General features: G+C 34.7%; 1 protein-coding gene across 1 annotated transcript in view; it reads right to left on the reverse strand.

Moving 5' to 3' along the window:
- CCDC148 (coiled-coil domain containing 148) overlaps window positions 1–24,326 on the reverse strand; it is a gene marked incomplete at its 3' end in the record, with an annotated part of 228,305 nt that overhangs the window by 84,460 nt on the left and 119,519 nt on the right. The window contains exon 10 of the mRNA XM_081260650.1: window positions 11,224–11,364. Within this exon, the coding sequence (XP_081116776.1) occupies window positions 11,224–11,364 (141 nt within the window). The remainder of the gene's footprint in view (window positions 1–11,223; window positions 11,365–24,326) is intronic.

Genomic DNA, 24,326 nt, shown 5'->3' on the forward strand with positions numbered 1-24,326 from the left:
CAATTAAAGGTCTAAACAAAAAGAGGAAAATTAATAGAAAGAGGGCTGATGAGCCCTACTGGAGTCAGTCAAGGCAAAAAACCTATCCTGCAAGGTCTGAACTTTGATTGACTATGGCAAAACTAATAATTTCTATTAGCGTTAAGGTCATTCACAGTAGGAAGTAATCAGACAATCATAGGCCCGTGTGAGGATAGGTTCCCAAAGCATGATTTGATGATACAGGGACCAGGAAATAAGAGGAGACTTGGCATTGAAGAGAATAAAGATACTCTCCTAACGACGCAGAGCTCAGTACTTCATCAACATCCCATGAAAGTGGCGGGAAGTTAATCTTAAAATCATGCTATAATGGCATGTGTATATACAGATACATATATAGTTATGCATATACATTTATGTTCATATTTTATATATATGCATATATATATTTAATTTATTATATGTATTCATGATCAACTCTACATAATTCACTGTATTTTGTATTTTTAGCCTTTCTTTATTAACTCTTGTTGTACGTATAAATTTTGAAACTAAAAGAAATCTTTCTGTATTATTAGTATAACCTTCTGTTTTAGTCAGCTTTTTCACTGCTATGACTAAAGAACCTGACCAGAACAACTGTAAAGAAGGAAAGCTTTATTTGAGGGCTCACGGTTTCAGAGGCCTCAATCCATAGACAGCTGGCTTTATTTCTCAAATCTCCAGGTGAAGCAGAACAATATGGCAGGAGGATGTGTCAAAGATATGTGGCTCACAGGGTGATCAGGAAGCAGAGAGAGAGTTTACCACTTGCCAGATACAAATATATATCTCAAAGCCACACCCCAACTCCCACCTCCTCCAGCAATACCCTACCACTTCAGTTACCACTCAGTTAATTCCTATCAGAGGATTAATTCACTGTGGGTTAAGTCTCTAACAACCCACTCATTTCTCCTCTGAACCTTCTTGCATTGTCTCACACATGATCTTTGGGGGAACACCAAAACACCTTTTATTGACCTAAGGACTGCAAATTATCCCATGCCAGAGCAAGCCTTTAAAAAATTACCAAAAGAGGGACAATTTCTGTTTGAGTGTCCTCTTACAATAGCATAGTGTATGAAGAATGAAGGACTGGGTATAATACTCATTACTTTAAAGGCACTTGATGTATATTTACTGAATAAGTGAATGAATGAATGATTACTAAGAACCATAGACTGTACTAATGAATCAATAACTCTTTGGTTTAAAGTGAATAACTATAGATACCTATTCAGGCATTCTTTATGTTATGATTAGAAAAATATCATCTTATAAGAACTTTCAAACAGTTATACAGACTTTAGAATTAGAGTTATGTCACTTTAGAAACAACTTCCTGCCACATAAGAACAACTAAGTAAAGGTAAAAAGAACTGTGCATCCAGGACTTTAGTTTTTGAATCAGCCTTAATACCATTGCTTTTAATTATTACCACTATCATCCCTACCTACCTGTTATTCTCATGATATTTTTCTAATTACTTTCTACAGTACCATTCCACAGGGTTAACAATAATACCAAAAAATATTATAATCATATTTATGCTTACTTTTAGGAGCCAGGCATGTGCTAACTGCTTCACCTGCATTATTTTACTTAATTTTTTCAATTTTATATAGATTAAAAAAACTAAGAAAGATAATTTCCTTTAAAGTCATACAATTAGCAAGTGCAGTGCTGAATCCCAGCTCAGATCTGAGTGAGTGAAAAAGCCCATATGCTCGATAGCACCCTGAGCCATTTCCCACCTGCAATGGGCTCTCTCAGGTTGTGGCTTTCCCCATTTTCTACCCAGTTGTTATACTTTAGATGTTAGGTGTCCCCCAAAAGCTCATGTGTGAAAAAATGCAAGAAGATTTAGAGGAGAAATAATTAGGTTGTAAGAACCTTAATCCATCCATGAATTAACCTCTGATGGGGATTAACTGAGTGGTAACTGAAGGAGGGTAGGATGTGGCTGGATGAGGTGGGTATTGAAGGCGTGGCTTTAGGGTATATATTTTGTATCTGCTGAGTGGAATCTCTCTGTGCTTCCTAATCATCATGTGAGCTGATTCCCTCTGCCACAGTATTTCTCCACCATGTTCTACCTCACCTGGAGCCCTAGAGAATGGAGCTGGTTGTCTGTGGACTGAGACCTCTGAAACTATGGGCTCTCAACTTTTCCTCCTCTAAAATTGTTCTTGTTAGGTCTTTTAGTCACAGCTGCAAAAAAGCTGACTAAAACATCAGTTTATAATTTTATTTATTTCTCTTTGATGTTGGATCTCCTTCATCTTTATTCTGATAATTGGATCCCCTTAGATCAACTCCAAGATCTCCATCTTCCACATTTCTTGGCTCCATTCCAATGAGGTTATTAATGTGCTATTTAGTTATAGTAATGAGGCCAGTATATGACTGAATAAAGATGTGTCTTTGAACTGTTCTCTTTCTTCAGTGAAATATCATTTTAGATATTTCAAAACTAGCCTGTACTCTTATTTGAGGGAATTCTTATCTTCCACTCCTCACATAGGTGGGAACGTGCCCTCTCCTAAAAGTTTCACAGTCACTGCCCCTCATTTTGGCAAATTTGGAAAAGTGACTGAACATATGCAGTTCAACTTAATCTCTCTTTAAAACATCATCTGTCTTTGGGAAGCAATATTACCTTCCCTACCTTACAGTATGCAGCCTGTCCCCTTCCAGGGAGATATGAGTAATATCTCCCTGAACCCAGATGGGTGGGGTTGCTTAAATGGTGGAAGTATTATGAATGTCAGGTGACCACAGGTGCCAGTCATAGCCTTTAATATTCAAAGCCATAGCCTTTAATCCTCAAAGCCATAGCGTTTAATCAAATTCAGCCCTCTGGGCTCTTGATTTCACCCTCTGAATCCTTTTTTATTAATGGTAGTACAGGCCTGTGACTACATAGTTTTACAGTCTACTTCCTGCCAGTAGAATTCTGGTCCCATTAACCTCCCTTCATATTGCACTCTCTCTCTGTTCTTTTCTTGAGAACTCAATAGGCCTTCTGTGGATTTTATGGGAATTGAATTCACTATATTAGACAAAAGCCACACCCACAATCTTTTTGAGATTATCTTTTCACTCTTGGCCTCTGTTGGGGTAGCTGAGGAACATCACCCTGAAACTTCCTGGAGACTGTCTAGTTTGAAAAGACCCAGGAGAACCACCCTTAATCTCCTAGAAGGATCTTTTATGTAACTGAATACTCTGACATTTGATCTTTTTGAGGATATGGTAAAGGACTGTATGTTCATATATTCAATATTTTATCTGTGACATCCTGTTGGCAATAATTTCTTCCCTCTTGGGTCTTTTCCAATCTGAATAAACTGAGGATATCACAAAGCATTAAGTCCAGATCCTTTTTGTTTAACAGTTCTTCTCTCAATTTCTCTCTCTCCTTTTAACTTTCAGCAGCAGAAAGAAGCCAGGTGGCACCTTCACCCTTGCAAATCTTCTTTTATCACTTGAGAAGTTCACTACTTATACATTTTTTTTCCATCAAGCTTCAAGGTGCAATTTCCCCAAGCTTTCTGTCACTTTATAATAGTAATCCTGCTTCATCCAGCTTCCAATAAAATGGTCATCACTTCTTCCTGAGCCCTCACCAGTCGTATGTTTAACACCTATATTGCTACTAATCACCTATTCAAGGTAATCTAGTCTTTCTCTATCAATCTCAAAATTATATCTTTAAAATTATTCCAGCTTTTTTCTACTTTGCAATTTTAAAGCCACTTTCACATTTTAAGGTACTTGTTATGGCAACATTTCACTTCCAGATACCAAAAGCTATATTAGGTTTTTTTTTTTTTTGAAGCTTCTATTATACAAAAATTATGACTAAATTGTGATTTTAAAACAACACTCATTTATTAGCTCAGAATTTTGTAAATCAGAGGTCCAGCATAGAATTGGTAGGCTCTCTGCTCATAGTATCACAAGACTGAAATCATGAATTTTGTCAAAACCAAGTTCTCGTTTAGGGAAAAATTTGCTTCCAACATCATTCTTGTTTTTGCTAGAATTAAGTTCCTCTAGTCATAAGACTATGTTATAGCTTCCCATTTCTTTGCTGTCTGATCCAGGGACTTTTTCAGCTCTGAGAGGCCACTCACACCCCTTGCCATATGACTCCCTCAATCTTTTAGCCATCAGGTCCCTGTGCTTCAAATCTCTGATTACCCTCCCTGTAACCAGCCAGAGAAAACTCTCTACTTTAAAGGGCTTATGTGATTGGGTCAGGCCCATTCTGATAATCTCCCTATTATATGGCCATCTGTGCCATATAATCTAATTGTGGGAATAAAATTCACAGTATTTACAGTTCTGGTGATTATGCAGGGCATGTGTAGAGGCAGGGGAAGAGGATTTCAGGTCCTATCTTAGAAGACTGCTTGTTAAAATGTTAGTAATTGGACTCCTAAAATCCCCCCAAAAAATGCTAAAAAAGAAGTTTGAAATATGACATTTTAAAAAATTTATTACATTCCCACCTTTTTGACCCTACTCTTAATTTTTCATATCAGTATACTATTAAATTAAAAAATACTACAGAAGAGATTTTATGATTCCTTTGATAACTGCCCTCATCTGAATCCACAAATTCTCACACTGGAAGAAATGCTTTGCTCTGAATTGAGAAGATACTGGATTCTCTTCTGGGCGTAGAGCTCCTGGAGTCTTCAGAGAAGCAGTACTTTCCTCCAGCCTGCAGCCTGTGCCCTTATTGTAGACTGCCTTTCCTCTTCCCAATTATCTGCAGGATGCATGGAATTCAGACTGATTGCCAGATTCCCTGAAGATGTATGGGAACCCTCAGTGTCAAAATTCCACTGAAGCTGGGTACTTTGGGTACTCCTGGTATGATTCTACAAGAGGCTGACAATTTACAAAATGACAGATCCCTCCCTAGAAACATTTCTAAGTTAATGTTCAAGGTCACAGGCCCAGTGGTGGTATCCTGCCTTCCCTGAAAATTGCTCCCCACTCCTTGATTGTACAAAGTGGTGGTTTGCAGTGCTAGACTAAGAGCTGGATACAGTTTGCAAAGAATTCTGAAATGCTAGACCAGGAAAGAAATACAACTCTTTTTCACAGGATCCTTGTTAAAATCCCATTCGGGAGCTATGCTGGAACAACCATTGCCTTGGGTTCTATGAGACTCTAGATGAGGCATCATGCAGCAACAAACTCTCCTGAAACTCTATGATGAAGAGCAATTTTTATGCTACTCAGACCACCCAAAGAGCCACATCTAGTGAAAATGTGGTGCAGGGACCAATATTATATATCAGACATTTTAAGGTCCACTAGCACAGGAATTTTGTTGTTTACAATAGTTCTCAGGGATCATTTATGAAAAGGCATTGTCTTCTGATTTTATCAGGACAATAATTTTTAAAAGTAGAGAGATGAGATGCTTATGAAAAATTATCAATATCATCTAACAACTTATGAATCAAAATTTTTCTTGAATCTTCAGATGAAACTGAAAACTGTGAATATTATATTCCATTTAGAGTTTTAAAACCCAGAGAAAAAAGTCTAAGGAGCTGGGCTCCTACCAGGGTAAATTTTAACACTGAATACAAACTAAAATATTTTTACATTAAATGAGCCCTAAAAGACAAATTACTGGGAAGAAGAATTAAAAGAAAAATCCTGTCTTGTTTGGAAATCCTAAGGTGGGGTTTTACATATGGCATAGTTTCTCTATCTCCTTTGCTGCTTCCTTATGAGTATAAAAGGACAGGTAGGTGAACCAATGGGGGTAGGAGGGTTGGAGAAAAGAAAAGCAAGCTAACAAAGCAACATATCTAAAGTTAGAGGGAATTCCTGCTGGGATTATCTGCCAAGCTGCTGTTAAATGCTAAAGAACCAAAAGTTTCCTCCAACATATAAAAGAGTTCGAACAAAGAAAAATCTAAATTTGTAGTTAGTGTATATAAAGATAGCCAGCTCTTTTCATCAGGATGTCTGTGTTAACATAGAAATCTCCTTTTTTACCTCAAATATATAGAAATTCTGGACAAAATATAACACACACACACACACACACACACACACACACACACACACTCCCCAGTACTAAAAATAAAGATGGAACTCAAAGTCAGAGGAAGGAGAGGGAATTTGAAGACAAAGGACTCTTAAAGAAAAGTAGGACCTAATAAAGATCTAAATGGCTGGTGGCTGTCCTTTGACAATTGTGGGACCTCTACAGAGGGAAGTCAGAGGCAAGCCAATTGCAAAGAACAGATGGCATATAAGACACAACCAGGGCTGGGGATGTGGCTCAAGCGGTGGCGCGCTCGCCTGGCATGCGTGCGGCCCAGGTTCGATCCTCAGCACCACGTACAAACAAAGATGTTGTGTCTGCCGATAACCAAAAACATAAATATTAAAAAAATTCCCCCCCCCCTCTCTCACTCTCTCTTAAAAAAAAAAAAGACACAACCAGACACAAAACAGGGACTAGCTAGATCATGATCCTTCCACAGGAGAATGACAAGGGAACAGAGGACCAAAGGGGTCAAATACAGAATTCTACGCTGGTGTCATGCACAAGTTCTGTTGGATTCACACGTGGTTTGCAGCACAGTGTCTGTCCCAAGCCTAAAAGTCAATATAGAAACTGGTCCTGAACCAAAAAGCATATGGCCTCTTGCACAGGCAAACATAAAAGGGATAATCTTAAACTTCTGTAAAACTATAGATGACACTGTAAACAAAATTAAAAGGCAGCTGGGTGTGGTGGCATATGCCAGTAATCCCAATGACTCAGGAAGCTGAAGTAGGAGAACTGAAAGATTGAGGCCAGCCTCATCAACTGAGTGAGGCCCTAAGCAACTTATTTTTGAGACCCTATCTCAAAATAAAAAATAAAAAGGACTGGGTTTGTGGCTCAGTGGTTAAGCACCCCTAGTATAAAAAAAAAAAATTTAAAAGGCAGATGACCAATGGAAGAAAGTATCTGTAATTCATATAACTGATAAGAAATTAATATCCAGAACTTATAAAGTACTTTTATAGAATAATATAGATTAATATAGAAAATAAATAAAAACATGAAATTTACAGAGAAAAAACTGAATAGTAAGCATGAAATGATTTTCAATTTTATAAGTAATCATGAAAATACAAATTAAAATTTTAATAAGGTATGTTTCACATTTATCAGACTGGTAGAATTCAAAAATCAAGGTTGTATTTTTTTTTTTTTTTAGTATCATGAATTGAGCTCAGAGGCACTCAACCAGTAAGCCACATCTCCAGTGCTATGTTGTATTTTATTTAGAGACAGGGTCTCACCGAGTTGCTCAGCGCCATGCTTTTGCTGAAGCTGGCTTTGAACCTGCAATCCTTTTTCCTCAGTCTCCAAAGCCCTTGGGATTACAGGCCTGTGCCCCGACACCTGCGTAGTAGTAATAGCTTATAAAGTCAAAAAACTTATAAAATTAAAAATATACAAATCCTACAACATAGCAATTTCCCTTTTAGGTCTATCTTAGAGAAGGCCCTGAATACAGTTACTCATAGAATTGAAAGAGGTGGCTGCTATAGCATAGCAGCTAAAACCAAAATTTTGCCAATTTAAATGTCAGCCACAAGGAGAATGGATAAATGGTAGTCTGTGCTACTGTGGAATGCCAAATAGCAACTAAAAGAATAAACTAAGAATATGCATTAATATAGGTATATCTCAAAACAAGGATAAAAATAGTACATGTTGCAGAATGATATGGCATGATAGTGTTCATGAAAAATTTAAAATCACAAGCTCTATGTCAAAATATATTAAAATCAATATATGGCCTGGAAAGATAGAAATAAAATTAATGATGTGATTACCTCTGGGGAGATAAAGAAGAGAAATGGTACTAAGTAAGACTTCAAAAAAAAAAAAGGACTTCAGCTTTATCTGAAATATCCAACTTAATTTAGATTTTTTTAAATTTTTTTTTAATATTTATTTTTTAGTTTTTGGCGGACACAACATCTTTGTTTGTATGCGGTGCTGAGGATCGAACCCGGGCCGCACGCATGCCAGGCGAGCGCGCCACTGCTTGAGCCACATCCCCAGCCCTAGACTTTTTTTTTTAATTTGAAGTGAAATGAAAAATATTAAACTTTTCAATAATAGGATGCTAATGTATTTATTTTGTCAGTCTCTGTACTTTAAAAATTTTATAAATATAAAAAATATTTTAAAAAGAAAGTTAATAAAATAAACCATATGATTTGGTCCTATGAAATTTCTAAGGGTTTGAAAACAAACTTGGCTTATAGCTATACTCCATACCAATAAGAAAAACATTTTAATAGGACATTTCTTATAATATCCCTCATTATAAAGTGAAAGACAATAAAGCAATGCCCTGCATACCCCTTAGTAAAATATAACCAGGGGCTAAAAAATGTATTCTAGGTATGAAAACTTTTCAACATTTCTTTATGCTCATAGGCATAGGTTCATTTTTCATTCTAAAATATACAGTAGATATTTAAGCTTAATCTACACACATGAATAATGATACTGAAATTCTCTTCAGTCTTCATCCTTTCAGGTATAAGTACCTTCTTCTTTTAAGGTGTACTTGGATTAGCCCTTTCATCACCTTAGCCATTGTAATTGTTTTATTATTCCTTCCATTACTCCATTCGGTACAAGTATGTGTTGTATGTGTGTGTGTGCACATTCTCTGTCATATTTCAAAATGCATTTCTTTTACTTCCAGCAATCTTATTTAGATACTGCAGAGAAGATAGTTAGCAATGTCCCTTCATCCTCTCTTACGTATCCATGACAACTATTCAACTCAAATCTAGTTTTTAACAATTAAATGCCCTTATTTACATTCTCAATACTTAAGTTAACATTTGTGTTTTCTTTATCTTTGTAAATCCCCAGAGAATGGAACTGTATCTAAATCTCCTTATATGACATTTAAGATGAAACTAAATGTACACTAATGCTTAGAAACATCATTTGTGGCATGCTAATTCATAGAGAAGAAATGCCAGGAGAGGGATCCAGGTAGAAGACAAAACTACATGGATACATTTTTAAAATACTGTATATGGTAGGTAGCTTTTAATTGCTGCGACAAACACCTGAGAAAAACAACTTAGAGAAAGAAGGGTTTATGTTGGTTAATGGTTTCAGAGGTTTCAGTCCATGGTCAGCCAACTCCATTGCTCTGGGACTGAAGTAAGACAGAATATCATGGCAGAAGGTCATGGTAGAAGAAAGCTGCTCAAGTCATGGCAGCTGGAAAGCTGGGGAGCACAGAGGGCAGAGATAATACATAGTTCCCAAAGACATGCCCCGGTGACCTACTTCCTCCCACCATGCCCCACTTGCCTAGAGTTTCAACCACCCTCCAGGAGTCTGTTCAGTTATAACAGATTAATCAATCCACTGACAAGGTCAGAGCCTTCATGAGCCAGTCATTTCCCAAAAGTCACACCTTTAAACATTGTTGCACTGGGGACCAAGTCTTCAACACATAAGTCTTTGGGGGAGAATTTGTGTCTAAACCATAACGCTGCGCTTTCATGATAATAAATAATCAGTAAGTTGCCCCAGAGGATATATAATTCATTTATGTTATTTGAAACATGATCAATTTTATGAGTTCCTACAGTACACACAGTTATTTCTTTTAAACATCAACTCTGATAAAATCACCACACTCGATTCCATAGTAGTGGAAATTGAATTTACTTTTTAATTAAAAACACAACAACTGTGAAATATATTTTTAGCAACTTTGTCAAATGACAATATAACCTTTATATGTGTGGTTTTCCATGATGCTGCTTCTACACTCAATTTGCTGATATAAAAGCATAAAATAAAGAACAATAATAACTATAGCATAAAATGCAGAAAAACTGTCTTATTGCCCCCAAATCCATAGTTCTTTTATCTACCACATATTCTACTTTGAAAGGAAAAAAATATTAGATAGGGACTTTACAGAGTTCATTAGTCACATAGCCCAAGATGTAAAAACAAAACAAAACAAACAAACAAAAAAAAACAGAAAGTTTGCCAACCAGTAACTATGAATTAATTAGTTACTCTTAGCACTATAATCAGCTTTTCAGAAGAAAGCATTTTTTTACATTATGCAGATAAAATCAATGCAGGTGAACTTTTTGAGTACTGATATGTGCTATTATTGGTGGAAACACACAGGTGTAGAGATTTCTTTTCATTGTATTGATCACAAATTAATTGCCTTTTTCTGAATTATTTCCACAGAGTCAGCAAACCCATAAAATTAATAAATCTGATAAAATTTTTTAAAATTTTTTTTGTAACTAGACACAATATCTTTATTTTATTGATTTATTTTTATGTGGTGCTGAGGATCGAACAGAGGGCTTCCCACGAGCTAGGCAAGCATCTACCAATGAGCCACAATCCCACCCCCAAATCTGATAAAATTTTAACAAAAATATCTTCACTGAAACATTATAATTTTTGTTGTGAAAACAAATACAAATACCTAAATGAATATATCATTCAAATACACACACACACATACACACATATATATGTGTGTGTGTGTATATATATATATATATATATATTTAAAAAATCAAACATAAAATATGATCTATCTTCCATATCTTCCCTTAAAAGTTATTAAGTTTCTTGGTAATTTTAAGATTGCTAAATAAATGTTCACTCAAAAGAATGATAACTTTGTATCGGTAAGCAAAAAACTAAACTAACATATAATCAAAAAGTAAATTCTTGGCATTCAATGAATTATACCGTCCCTAATACAATATATTTCACCAACTACTGTTTAACAATTTTTTGCCACATAGCCATCAACCAAAATGCTACCTCAGCACCCTGCAAACTTTGTCATGAACCTCCTTAATTCAAGACTTGGCAGTAGTCACAAACTTCATCTTTTTTGTTTTTTCCTACAGTATCTCTTATAATCACAGGTACCTATACTCATGAAGGTCAACAAAGTGGGTTCTCTTCCATTCCCACAAATCTTTGATGCTCAAATAAACTAAAGCAAAACTCAACTAAACTCTAAAATGTTCTCAGAACTCTTTCAGAATTCCATTTCCAACATCAAGATTAATTAAAGCTCAATCAGGTAATTAAATATTCATTTTCCCTTTTATAGAAGATTTTATACCTTTTTCTTCTTCTCTTTTCTTTTCAACAATTCCTTCTTCTTCCATAGTTTCTCTTTCTCCTCTTCCTTTTCTCTTCTTCTGGAAGAAATTTCAATTTCCAGTCTTGCCAACTCTTCCTGGTGAGCTCGCCATTGGAAAACCTAAAGTAGATAGAAACATTCAATTTCAATAACTATATATACTAAGGTGAATTAACATAAGGTTAGTTTCTATATCAAGCAGAAGTCAAATCCTGTCCAAATACACATTTAAATTCTGTGTGCATGTGAGTGTACCCATGTGTGTTCAAGATGTGTGCATGTTAGTGTTAAAAAGAAACAAACAAACAACCAAACCCAAATCACCTCCTTCACAGATTCTTGATATGGGTTTATGGAGTGAAGTATTAAAGGGTGTAATTTAACTCTAAAGGAACTGTGAGTTCCAAAAAGTAGTATGTAAAAATATGCTGTGTTTTGGTATGTGTGCTTTTCTGGAAACTAGGCCAAACAGCTCTCAAAAATTCTAGAATGGTTCTGGGACCCTAAAAAGTTTAAGAACCCACTGATAAATTTCAGTTTCCTTATTTTATAATTATGAAAAACAAGTCTGAAATAAGGTGAAAAAATTAGACATTAAAAAGAACTTCCTAAGTACTAATACATACTATTAATAGAAGTATATTTGATATGGCTTTTTTGGTAGGGTTTTTGATAATATGTAAATATGTATCACATTATAAAATACTTATAGTTTTTAATCCCCAAAGACAATCAACTGGACAAGTACACAACAAAGTATCCATAGGAATATTCATGGCAAAGGTGCTTAAAATAGAAAATTAGGCCAGATACATGGCACATGCCTATAATCCCAGCACCTTGGGAGGCTGAGGCAGAAAGATCCCAAGTTTAAATCCAGCCTCAGCAATTTAGTGAGGACCTAAATAACCTAGAGACTCTGTCTCAAAATAAAAAGAGCTGGGGATGTGACTCAGTGGTAAAGTGTACCTGAGTTCACTCCTTGGTACCAAAAACCAAAAAACAACATAAAAAAATGGGCAAGACTCTAAATGTTGGGGCAGAGGAGGTAGCTTTCCTGGTTTTCTCTGCAGCATGAAACCAAGAAAGCAAACAGGCAGCTTCTTAGCAAGGTAGGTGGGGAAAAAAGGGCAGGGGCTTTATTGAAACTCAAACTAGACATTCAACACAGATCGGGAACTCAGGAAGTTGGATATAACAAAACATGGAAGAAATTCTCAGCCATGCAGCTGCTGCCACAACCAGGCTAGAAGCACCAGGCAGAGCAGTCCCTCTGCAAGGAAAGTGGAGGGTTAAGGGAATTAATGAAACCTACCATTTTAGGAGGTCTGAGGTATGTCTGGGTACAGATTATTTAGAAATCAAGGACATTGCCTTGCTGTATGAAATTAAAAGGCGTGCTGCTCAATATCCTTTTGTGGGAAAGAAGCCACCATCTCTCCAGGTGGTATGTGGAGGACAAAGAAATGAACCATTTTGCAGTCACAGCAAGTGGACTGGCAGCTGAGAAAGCCGATTCCTGGCAAACCTGAGTTTGGTCCAAAATACCAGCCCAGTAAACATATGCTACACAACATAGAGTGTGCTTAAGTGACCAAGAGAATATCAAAGATGGAGAGAGGTTTACACAGGGTACAACTGGTAGTGAAAATGCACCCAGCTATATCCCTCCCCCTCCAATCTGGCTGCTGGCAGGACTGACTGGAAGAGATACATCTAGCCAGGGATTTGGAAGGGCAAGGGCAGGAGAGATTGAGTTTGGAGACTGAACCCCAGGACCAGGATGTGAGGTCTACCACACAAGTGGAACCCAAGAGAGGTCTCTGAGGTATAGTCTTCCAGTGGGATCAGCAATTACTGGGCCCTAGGGGTGTGCTGCTTTAAAATCTCCAGACTAAATGGCATTCAGCAAAGAACCCTGAGCCTAGCTAAGCCTAAACCCTGCCTCCAGGAATTCTGTTTACAGGATTACTTCTCTTACTCTAGCAATCTGGAGGGTGGAGCATCATAATCCAGATAACCCACTTAAAACTGCTTATAAGAGAAGCTGAGAACCTGTTGAACTCAAATGGAAAAATTTCTTTAACTTTTCATCCAGATCTTTTTCTCTTTCTTTTTGCTTTTTTCTTTTTTCCATTTAATTATGACCTTAATGGGATGTGGACATTTTTACATACTCATATTTTTTTCTCATTTCTAGCATTTTGGAGCCAGTTTTTTTTTTCATGGATCAGATTTTTGAGGACTAGGATGTTTGATTAGTATATTTTAGTTTTGTTTTGTATTCTTTTATCTTTATTTTTTTTAATTTCTTAGTTGTAGATGAACACAATACCTTTATTTATTTTTATGTGGTGCTGAGGATTGAACCCAGTGCCTCACACATGCTAGGCAAGCACTTTGCCACTGAGCCACAACCTCAGCCCCTTTATTTTTAATTTTTTAAAATTTTTACTTTATATAAATTTTTTTTCTTATATGTTTCTTTTGATTCTCTTTCTCTCTTTTCTTCTGTTAACAGTCAATCTCTATTGCTCTCTCCTTCACTCTTACTTTAAATTTTTACTTCTATTTTCTCTCCTCCTTCATAATCATCATGTCCTATATAATTTCTGTTCTCTCCCTGTTTACCATTTGAAATTATAAATCCATTTGTGAACTTGCTGTTTTTATTGTAGGTAATAACTGATCATATAATTTCTGTTTACTGTGATTATTAACATTATAGACATCATAGTGGGAACTATTTGGTTTAATGCTGCATATTGTTTTCATTGGTTGTTGCAATTACTTGTCTCCTCCTAAACAGTGAGGTACTAGAAAGCTTCAGGGACATTATAAGCACACAGGGTGGAAACTCTACTGCCACAGATCCACACTGTTAAATAGACACACAAACAACATGAAAAAGCAAGGGAACAAATCACTCCAAACTAAGATAGTTCAATAACAGAGTTCTTTGACACCACAGTGGGATAAATGTCAGAGGAATTTAAAATGTGTATAGTTAAACTGATCTGTGAAGTAAAGGATGGCATAAGAAGTGAAATCAGAGAGAAAATATGGAAGTGAAAGATCATTTCAATAAAGCAATAGAGATTCTGAAAAAAAAGCAGAAATCTTCAAAATGAAGGAATCAGTAAATCAAATTAAAATTTAATAGAAAGCATCACCAACAGGCTAGACCACTTGAAAGGCAAAACTTCAGGCAATGAAGATAAAATATAATCTTAAAAATAAAGTGACCAGATAGAGAAGATGGTCAGAGAAGAACTATAAACAGAACTTCTAAGAAGTATGAGATAACCTAAAAAGTCCAAATTTAAAATTTATTGGGATAAATGAAGATTTAGAGATATAAAGGAAAGGAATATACAACCTTTTCAATGAAATAATATTAGAAAATTTCCCACAACTAAAGAATGAAATGGAAAAAATCAAACAGAAGAGGCTTACAGGACTCCAAATATACAAAATTTCAACAGACCCCACACCAAGGCCATTATTATGAGTATACCTAACATACAGTATAAGGATAGAATTTTAAAGGCTGCCAGAGAAAAATGACAGGTAAAATTTAGAGGGAAACCAATCTGGATCTCAGCTGATCTCTCAACTCAGACCCTCAAAACTAGTAGGTCTTGGAATAATATATATCAAACTATGAAAGAAAATGGATGCCAGCAAAATTAAGCTTCAGAACTGATGACAAAAGAAAAACCTTCCGTGTTAAATAAAAGTTAAAAGAATTCAAAATTGGACAGCCTGTACTACAAAACATACCAAATAAGATATTTCATGAAGAAGACATGAAAAATAAAACTGAAAACCAGCCAAGCGAGGAAATACACTAAAAACATAATGAATCAATGGAGAAAATATTTCAAATTAAAAACCAGAAATACATTAAAATGACAGGGAATAAAATCATATCCCAAAAATAACATTGAATGCATGGCCTAAACTCATCAATCAAAAGAAACAGACTGGCAGAATGGATTAAAAAACAAGACTCAACAATGTGCTGTCTCGAAGAGACTCACCTCATAGGCAAAGGCATCCACATACTGAAGGTGAAAGGATGGGAAAAAAAGATATCATTCACATTGATCTATTAAACAATCGGGTTTCCATTCTCATTCAAATAAAGTAGACTTCAAGCCAAAGTTAATCAGAAGGGACAAAGAAGGATATTTCATACTGCTTTAAATCAACAAAACATAATAATCATAAATATTTATGCCCAAACAATGGAGCACCTACATAATATAACAAACCCTTCTCAATTTTAAAAGCATATAGACCATAGCACAATAATACTGGGTGACTTTAACAAACCTCTTTCATCACTAAATAGATCCTCCAAACAAAATCTAAATAAAGGTGCTATAGAACTAAAAAATACATAATAATTTAGACTTAACAGATACATATACAATATTTCATCCATCAATGACTAAATACAATTTTTTTCTCAGCAGATGGATCCTTCTCTAATGTAGACTATACATTATCCTACCAAGCAACTCTTCCCAAATACAACAAAAAAATAGAGATAATATCTTGCATCCTATCAGATCATAAAGGAATGAGATTAAAAATCAATAATAAAATTAAAAATAGAAACTATTCTTATACCTGAAGACTAAATAATATGCTATTGAATGACCAATGAATAGCCGAAGAAATCAGGGATGAAATTAAAAAAAATACCTAGAGATAAATGAGAATAGCAACACAACATATCAAAATCTCTGGGACACAATGAAGGCGATGCTAAGAGGAAAGTTCATTACATTGAGTTCATTCATTATAAGAATAGAAGTCAACAAATAAATAACCTAACATTACATCTTAAAGCCTTTGAATAAGAACAAACCAAAACCAAAATCAGTAGAAAACAGGAAATAGTTAAAATTAGACCTGAAATCAATGAAATTAAAACAAAAGAAACAATCCGAAACATGACAAAACAAAAAGTTGGTTCTTTGAAAAAAAAATCAATAAAATTGATAAACCCTTAGCCAAGCTAACAAAGAGAAAGAGAAAGAAAACTCAAGTTACTAAAATTCATGATGAAAAAGAAAATATCACAATGGACACTAACAAAGTACAGATGATAATCCAGTACCTATTTTGAAAATTTATACTCTCATAAAACAGAAAAACTTGAAAACATTGACAAATTTCTAGAGACATATGATCTACCTAAATTGAATCAGGAGGACATAGAAAATTTAAACAGATCAATTTCAAGCATTGAAATTGAAGATGCCATCAAAAGCCTACAAACAAAGAAAAGCACAGGACCAGACCAATGCACAGCTGAGTTCTACTAAACCTTCAAAGAAGAAATAACACCAATCCTCTTTAAGTTATTCCATGAAATAAAAAAGGAGGGAAACTTTCCAAACTCATTCTACAAAGGTAGTGTCTGGTTTTGGTATCTGATACCAAAAAAAGATGAATCAAAGAAAGAAAATTTCAGACCAATATATCTGATGAATATAAATGCAAAAATTCTTAATAAAATAGTGGCAAATCACATGAAAAATTATATTTTAAAAGACAGTGCATCATGATCAAGTGGGGTTCATCCCAGGGATATAATGTTGGTTCAAAATATGGAAATCAATAAACGTAATTTATCACATCAATAGATTTACAGATAAGAATAATAAGATTATCTCAATAGATGAAGAAAGAGCATTTGATAAAATTCAGCACCCATTCATGCTCAAAACACTAGAAAAACTAGAGATAGTAGGATCATCTCCTGCTCTCTATGCTAAACCCAAGGCCAAAATCACTCTGAATGGAGAAAAATTGAAAGCATTCCCTCTAAAAACTGGAATAAGACAAGGATGCCCTCTTTCACCACTTTTATTCAGCATAGTCCTAGAAATTCTAGCCAGAGCAATTAGAAGAAAGAAATTAAAGAGATACAAATAGGAAAAGAAGAATTCAAATTATCCCTATTTGCCAATGACACAATGTTATATTTAGAAGATCCAAAAAACTCCATCAGAAAACTTCTAGAATAAATGAATTCAGCAAAGTAGCAAGATATATATTGAACACCCATAAATCAACTGCATTTCTATATGTCAGAGATGAATTAACTGAAAGAGAAATTAGGAAAACTATACTGTTGACAATAACCTCAAAAAACTGGGAATTAATCTAATAAAAGAGATGAAAGATCTCTACAATGAAAACTATAGAACACTAAAGAAATAAATTGAAGAAGACCTTAGAAGATGGAAAGATCTCCCACTTTCTTGGGTAGGCAGAATTAATATTGTCAAAACTGTCATACTACCAAAAGTACTATACAGATTTATGGCAATTCCTATTAAGGTTCAAATGATGTTCTTCATACAAATAGAAAAAGCAGTCATGAAATTCATTTGGAAAAAGAAGAGTCCCAGAATAACCAAAGCAATCCTTAGTAAGAAGAGTGAAATAGGAGGCATCACAATACCAGATATAAAACTATATTACAGAGCAACAATAACAAAAATAGCATGGTATTGATACCAAAACAGAGTTGAAGACAAATGGTATAGAATAGAAGACACAGAGACAAACCCACATAAATACAGTTATCTCATACTAGACAAAGATGCCATAAACATAAATTGTTTATGTATGTTTTTGTTTTTCAATAAATAGTGCTGGGATAACTAGAAATCCATATGTAATAAAATGAAATCAGACCCCTATCTCTTAACTGCATAAAACTCAACTCAAAGTGGATCAAGGACCTACGCATTAGGCCAGAGACTGTGTGCCTAATAGAAGAAAGAGTAGGCCCAAATCTCTATCATGTCTGCTTAGAAACTGAATTTCTCAGCAAGACTCCTAAAGCACAAGAAGTAAAATCAAGGATCAATAAAAGGGATGGCATCAAACTAAAAACTTTCTTCACAGCAAAGGAAACAATCAAGAATGTGAAGAGAGAGCTTACAGAATGGGAGAACATCTTTACCACGTGTACCTCAGATAGAACACTAATCTCCAGGATATACAAAGAACTCAAAAACTTAGCACAAAAATAACAAATAACCTTATCAGTAACTGGGCAAAGGAACTGAATAGACACTTCACAGAACAAATATGAATGTTCAACAAATATATAAAAATTGTTCAACATCAGTGTAAGAGGCCATCCTTGCACTTGATTTGAGTTACCTTCCTGGCTGGGTTAGAGGTGCTTAGACAAAGCTGTGTTAGAGCTTTCCCCACCCTTTCCCAGGTCCAGGTCCAAGGGTTTGTCCGAGCAGAGGTGTGCCTGGCCACTGCTCCGAAGACCCAATCGTCACCCCTGACCTTGGGATGATGCTCCCCTTAACCTTCATTGGATGGGATTTTCCCTGGAATTTTTTGTTCCCCAATAAAAGCCCTCTCTCTCGCTAGTCTCTTCTGTAAACCTCTCTCCCACATTAGGTGATTGGAGGCGGGAGCTAGGAGAAGCCGTCCCAGAGCTGGTATTAAAGGTAATAAGATCTTGTCTCTTTAATTTAATTTAATCGAACCTTCTTTCATGAAGCCAGCGCTGGCCACATGGCAGACATCACCAGCAATTAGAGAAATGCAAATTAAAACTACACTGAGATTTCATCTTACTCCAGTCAGAATGGCAATTATCAAGAATACAAACAACAATAAATGTTGGCAAGGATTTGGGGGAAAAGGTATACATTGCTGGTGGGACTGCAAATTGGAGCAACCAATCTGGAAAGCAGTATGGAGATTCCTCAGAAAACTTGGGAAAAAACCCACCATTTTACCCAGTTATCCCACTCCTAGACATATACCAAAGGACTTAAAATCAGCAGCAGCCACATCAATGATCATAGCAGCTCAATTCTCAATATCTAAGCTATGAAACCATCCTAAGTGTCCTTCAATAGATGAATATATAAAGAAAATGTGGTACATATACACAATAAAATATTATTTAACCATAAAGAAGAATGAAATTATGGCATTTGCCAATAAGTGGATGAAACTGGAGACTATCATGCTAAGTGAAATAAGCCAATCCTAAAAAGACAAAGGCCAAATGTTCTCTCTGATATGTAGATAATGACTCACAATAGGTGGGATAAAGGGAGAAGTGGAGGTTTACCAGATTGGACAGGGAGGGAAGGGGAGGAGAGACAGGGAATGGAAATGGGAAAGACAATGAATTAGACATAACTTTCCTGTGCTCATATATGAATACATGAGCAGTATAATCCTACATCATGTACAACCACAATAATGGGAAGCTATACTCCATGTATATATATGGATATGTCAAAATACATTCTACTGTCATGTATAACTAAAAACAACAACAAAAGAACATGCTTCTTAGTAGCCAATAGGTCAAAGAAGAAATCAAAATGAAGCTGAGAAAATATTTTGTACTAAATGAAAATGAAAACACTATATCATCAAAACTTGTGGGATATAGAAAAACCTATATAGTTTCAGAATGATGCATACAACAAAGATTAATATTAAAGTAAAAATTGCTAATTCATGAAGGTAGGAGGAAATACAGTAAAATAAACCATAAGAAAGTAGATGTAGAGAAATGGTTAAAAAAATAATAAAATAAAAAATAATAAAGCTAAGTGCTTCTTGAAAACACTAATTAAATTGATCAACCTCTACCAAGTCTAATTAAGGAGAGGGTAGGGGAGAGAGAATACATATAACCACTATAAAATATATAAAAGGCATATTACTCTGACATATTGCCAAAATTCTATTAATAAATTATAATAATACATTTGAAAATTCAAAAGAAATTTCTTAGGGAAAAAATGTACTTCCCAAAATTGAATCAAGAATAGTTAGATCTTAATATGACTATAATTGTTGAAGACACTAAATTCATACTTTTAAATAACCTCAAAAAGAAAAAAAACAGTTAAGATGACTCTAGTATCAAATCTGCCATACATTCAAAATTCTAATATAATAAAAAATCTTCAAGAGAACAGAAAAAGGGGAACTAGTTCGCAATTCATCTTAGCATGTAGAATAGCCTTAATAACAAATCTGATGATGAAGTATGAGGACAGAAAACTATGTACATGTTGCTTATGAAAAAAGATGAGAAATTCTAATGTTAAGAACCTGAATTCAATAACATAAAGTAGTTTGCTAAAACAGCTAATTCAAGACATCAGAAAAGAACAAACAAAGCCAGAGTTCAGGGATCAAGAAGCCAGAGGGGAGGGAAGCACAGTGAAGTGAGCTGGACATTCTCTGCAACTATTTCTCCTGAGCACATTTGCTAATAATTGTATAGAACATAAAAGCCAAGAAGAATGCTGTGTCCTAGAGTTGTAGGCATTATCTCAGAAATGAAGAGAAAAAGTTGGATGGTCAAAACTATAAGAAAGTGAGAGGGCAAGATCCCAACACAAAGGGAAATGTAGAAAACTGTGTCTGACATTCTACTGGGCCTTTGCATTTGAGGCATTTACACATCCCTAAGCTATATGGGAACACAATTTGTTCATTTCATCCCAGGGTCACATTATCTTTTACTCCATTTTCAATTATGAAAGATGCTTACTACTGGGTATAAAACTGTGGTTCAAAAATTATTTTATTTTAGCTCTCTATTATCCTATATCTACTAGAAAAAGTAAATATATTTTTAAAAATCCTCCTACAAAGAATAAGTTGGGTCCATTTTCTTCATGGGAACAAAAATAACTTGATTCAAAAACTGGCAAAACCATTTTAAAAGGTGGAAATTATCTACCACACTTTCATGAATATGGATGCAAAAATCCTTAATAAAATATTATCAAATGGAAAAAAAAACTCTAAATGTCTAGTGATAGGAAATGGTTTAAGTTAATTATGGTAATTTCATACATTTGTCATCTATTTCAATAAACACCATTGAAATAGATGACAAATGTCTATAGTTATCGACAAATAAAATGTACACAACATATTATGAGATGCAAAAAAGTAGATGCAAAACACATTTATAGTTAATCTCATTAACATAAAATGTTATCTATGCATGTATGCAAAGAAAAACATTTGAAAAGAGGTTTGCCAAAATGACAATATTGATTATCTCTGAATAAAATCATTTCATGGGATTTAAAAAATTTATTCTTTAAGTCTTTCTGTGATGGATGACATTTTTTTAACAAGCATGTATTTTCTTTTTAAGCAAGAAACCAATAACATTAGAAAATTATAAACACTTATCTGGTCCATGTACACAATCTGGATGAGCAAGCAGTGAGGAGGGCAATGCAAAAGTATGCAAAATTTTTGTTTAAAAAAGGAAAAAACTAGCCTTTCAATTAAATACCAAATTTTGTACATATTTGATATAAATACCATTCATATTTGGTGCAAACATCATTCATTAATGGTAACATATAAAATGAAAATTGGAAAAAGCAATGTTCTACAAATATGATTAAAAGGACTCCAAAGCTCTTTTATCATTAACTATATTCAAAATTTTAGTTTTCTACAAATGCATTTTGTAAATATATTTTGCCATTTTTATCAAAATAACCAAGGAAATTCCCACTCCTGGTTCTAGCACAGTTGTTTCCTTACCTACTGATTTCCCTAACAATCATACTTGCCTTCTTCTTTTGAAGCCTAGGCTTGCCAAACATCATCTGTGCCTTCTGGACAGAATACTTGTGTCCAAATCTTTCCTTTCTGTAGTCATCTTCCATGTGTAACTTACTACAGTTAAAATCAAACTGTCAGTAAGCTTTTTCCTGAACTCCAAAAGCATAGTTCTCTGTTCCCCTTTCTTTTTCCTCAAGGTGGTACATGGCCCTGTTGACCATTTCTTGTTTAAAAGCCTTTCCTTCAGTAGAATGAAACAGACATTATTATTACTATGTGTATATATGTGACTGCATGACCAATGTGATTCTGCAACCTGTACACTCAGAAAAATGAGAAATTATATCCCATCTGATTTAAATGCATGATATGTCAAGATCATTGTACTGTCATGTGTAATTAAATAAAACAAACAAAAATAGCCTTTCCTTCCCAGGCCATGACATTGTTCCCCCCTGCTTCTTCACTGAAGGATAATGCTCTCTCCTTCCTGAGTCCTATGAGCACCCTTTACCTCCAACTTGCACTTTTCTGTCTGTGTTATTATTTGATGTGCTCATCCTCTTCTATGAATTCATCATTTCTAACTATCTGTAAAATCTATATCATCAGATCATTTTGTCTACAATAAAATCATATACAAATTCTTAAAGACCTGGCTATTTGTATAAGCACAAAATCAAACTGAACATCAATAATTTTGCACAGTTTCATATCAAGCCCTGTGTACTTGCTTCTCCTTCTCAAACATCCTGATCTGATCTGTGGAACTACAAGTCTCCCTGTATTATGGATTTCTTTCATTACTATTCATCAATATGACTGTTTCTTTACACTTTACAACTTACTTGGAAGGAAGAGCACATGTTTCTTAAGCTCAAATGAGCTTTTATTTATGACATATCAGTTTTCAAACTATTCAGCCATTTCACTCAGAATTTTTCTGTCAAATGTCTTTAGGATAAGACCATAAAATTCATGAGGGTAATGTCATTTGATCAATATAGTATCTAAATATTTTAACTTTCTCATTTCCAACCAATATCCCACTTTAAGATAGCTAATATCTGATCTGAAGGCTTATGTCTGTGTTCTTCCTTATATAGCCATTCTTTTTCTTGACTTCACAGAGTGATGCAAATATACTACCTCATTTGAAATGCCCTCAGATTCATCCTACTTCATAAAATGCTCATCTTCAGGTTATGGCCAAGTTCATGGTTCACATGAAACATTCTCAAACTTGTGCTCTTCTCTCTCATTTCACTGACTGCTATCTAATTATTTGAACATGTTTCCAGTTAGAGCAGCATCCATGCATTTTTCCTACCCTTATGCTGTGCAGCAGAGTACTGGTGCTCAATAATTACTATTTAATTCATCAAAGTAAACATTTTAAATTAAACCTAATAAGTAAGATGATATATTAGTATTAGACTGTATTACTTTGCATAACCTAGTGAAATAATGTATGGTACTTAATAATCATCAATGGCTACTTAAAATTTCACATTAGCAGTTGATGGGAAACTTTCCGATGGATGGAGCAGGCATGTAGCAACTGAACACACTGAATAATCTCAGCATCACAGAGAAATAAACAGATATTTTGCTTCATGATGGAATCATATGGAATTCCCATGATTATTCTTGTCAATAAGTAAATAAAAAATGAGTCTGATTAAATCTCTAGACCTGCCTTTCAGGTTATAAGTGGTTCAACTAATAGAGAATCATATTAAATATTAATATAGGAGAAAACAATCAGCAAAAGTGAAATTGAGACAGTTTAAAGGACTAACAAATTATAAGAGAAAAAGAGGGAGGGACAACTAGGCTTGAAAGAGATTTGATATTAGGATTATATTTTAATTCTGATTTGAATAAATCAAATGTTCAAAGAAATTATGAGGTAATTGAGGTATTTACTGATTGGTTAGTTGACGCTTTTAAGGAAATATTGTTAAAGTTTCCAGGCATGATAATAGTGTGGTTATGCTATGAGTACTTTTAGTTTTAAAGATATGAACCACCAGATCAATAAAAGTGGGATGACTAATTTATCTTCCAATTTAGTGATTTACTCTTCTCTGCCATTTGCAAGTCTAAAGGATGCTTCTCCTTTCCAGAAAAGATTGGGTTAATTTTTTAAAAAGAATGCACACACAATAGAATCCTGAAACAGCTAAAGTTCATCAATCAAAAGTCAATAGGTAAAAAAATTCTTTTAAAAAAGTCAATGAGCTGCTGGGTGCAATGGTGCACACCTGCAATCCCAGTGGCTCAGGAGGCTGAGACAGGAGGATCATGAGGTCAAAGCCAGCCTCAGCAAAAAGCAAGGTACTAAGCAACTCAGTGAGACCCTGTAATAGGGCTGAGGATGTGGCTCAGTGGTCGAGTGACCCTGAGTTCATTCCACAATACCAATAAATAAATAAATAAATAAATAAAAATTATCAATG

Source organism: Spermophilus citellus, assembly GCF_964194105.1.
Source record: "Spermophilus citellus genome assembly, chromosome: 11".
Taxonomy (NCBI): Eukaryota; Metazoa; Chordata; class Mammalia; order Rodentia; family Sciuridae; genus Spermophilus; species Spermophilus citellus.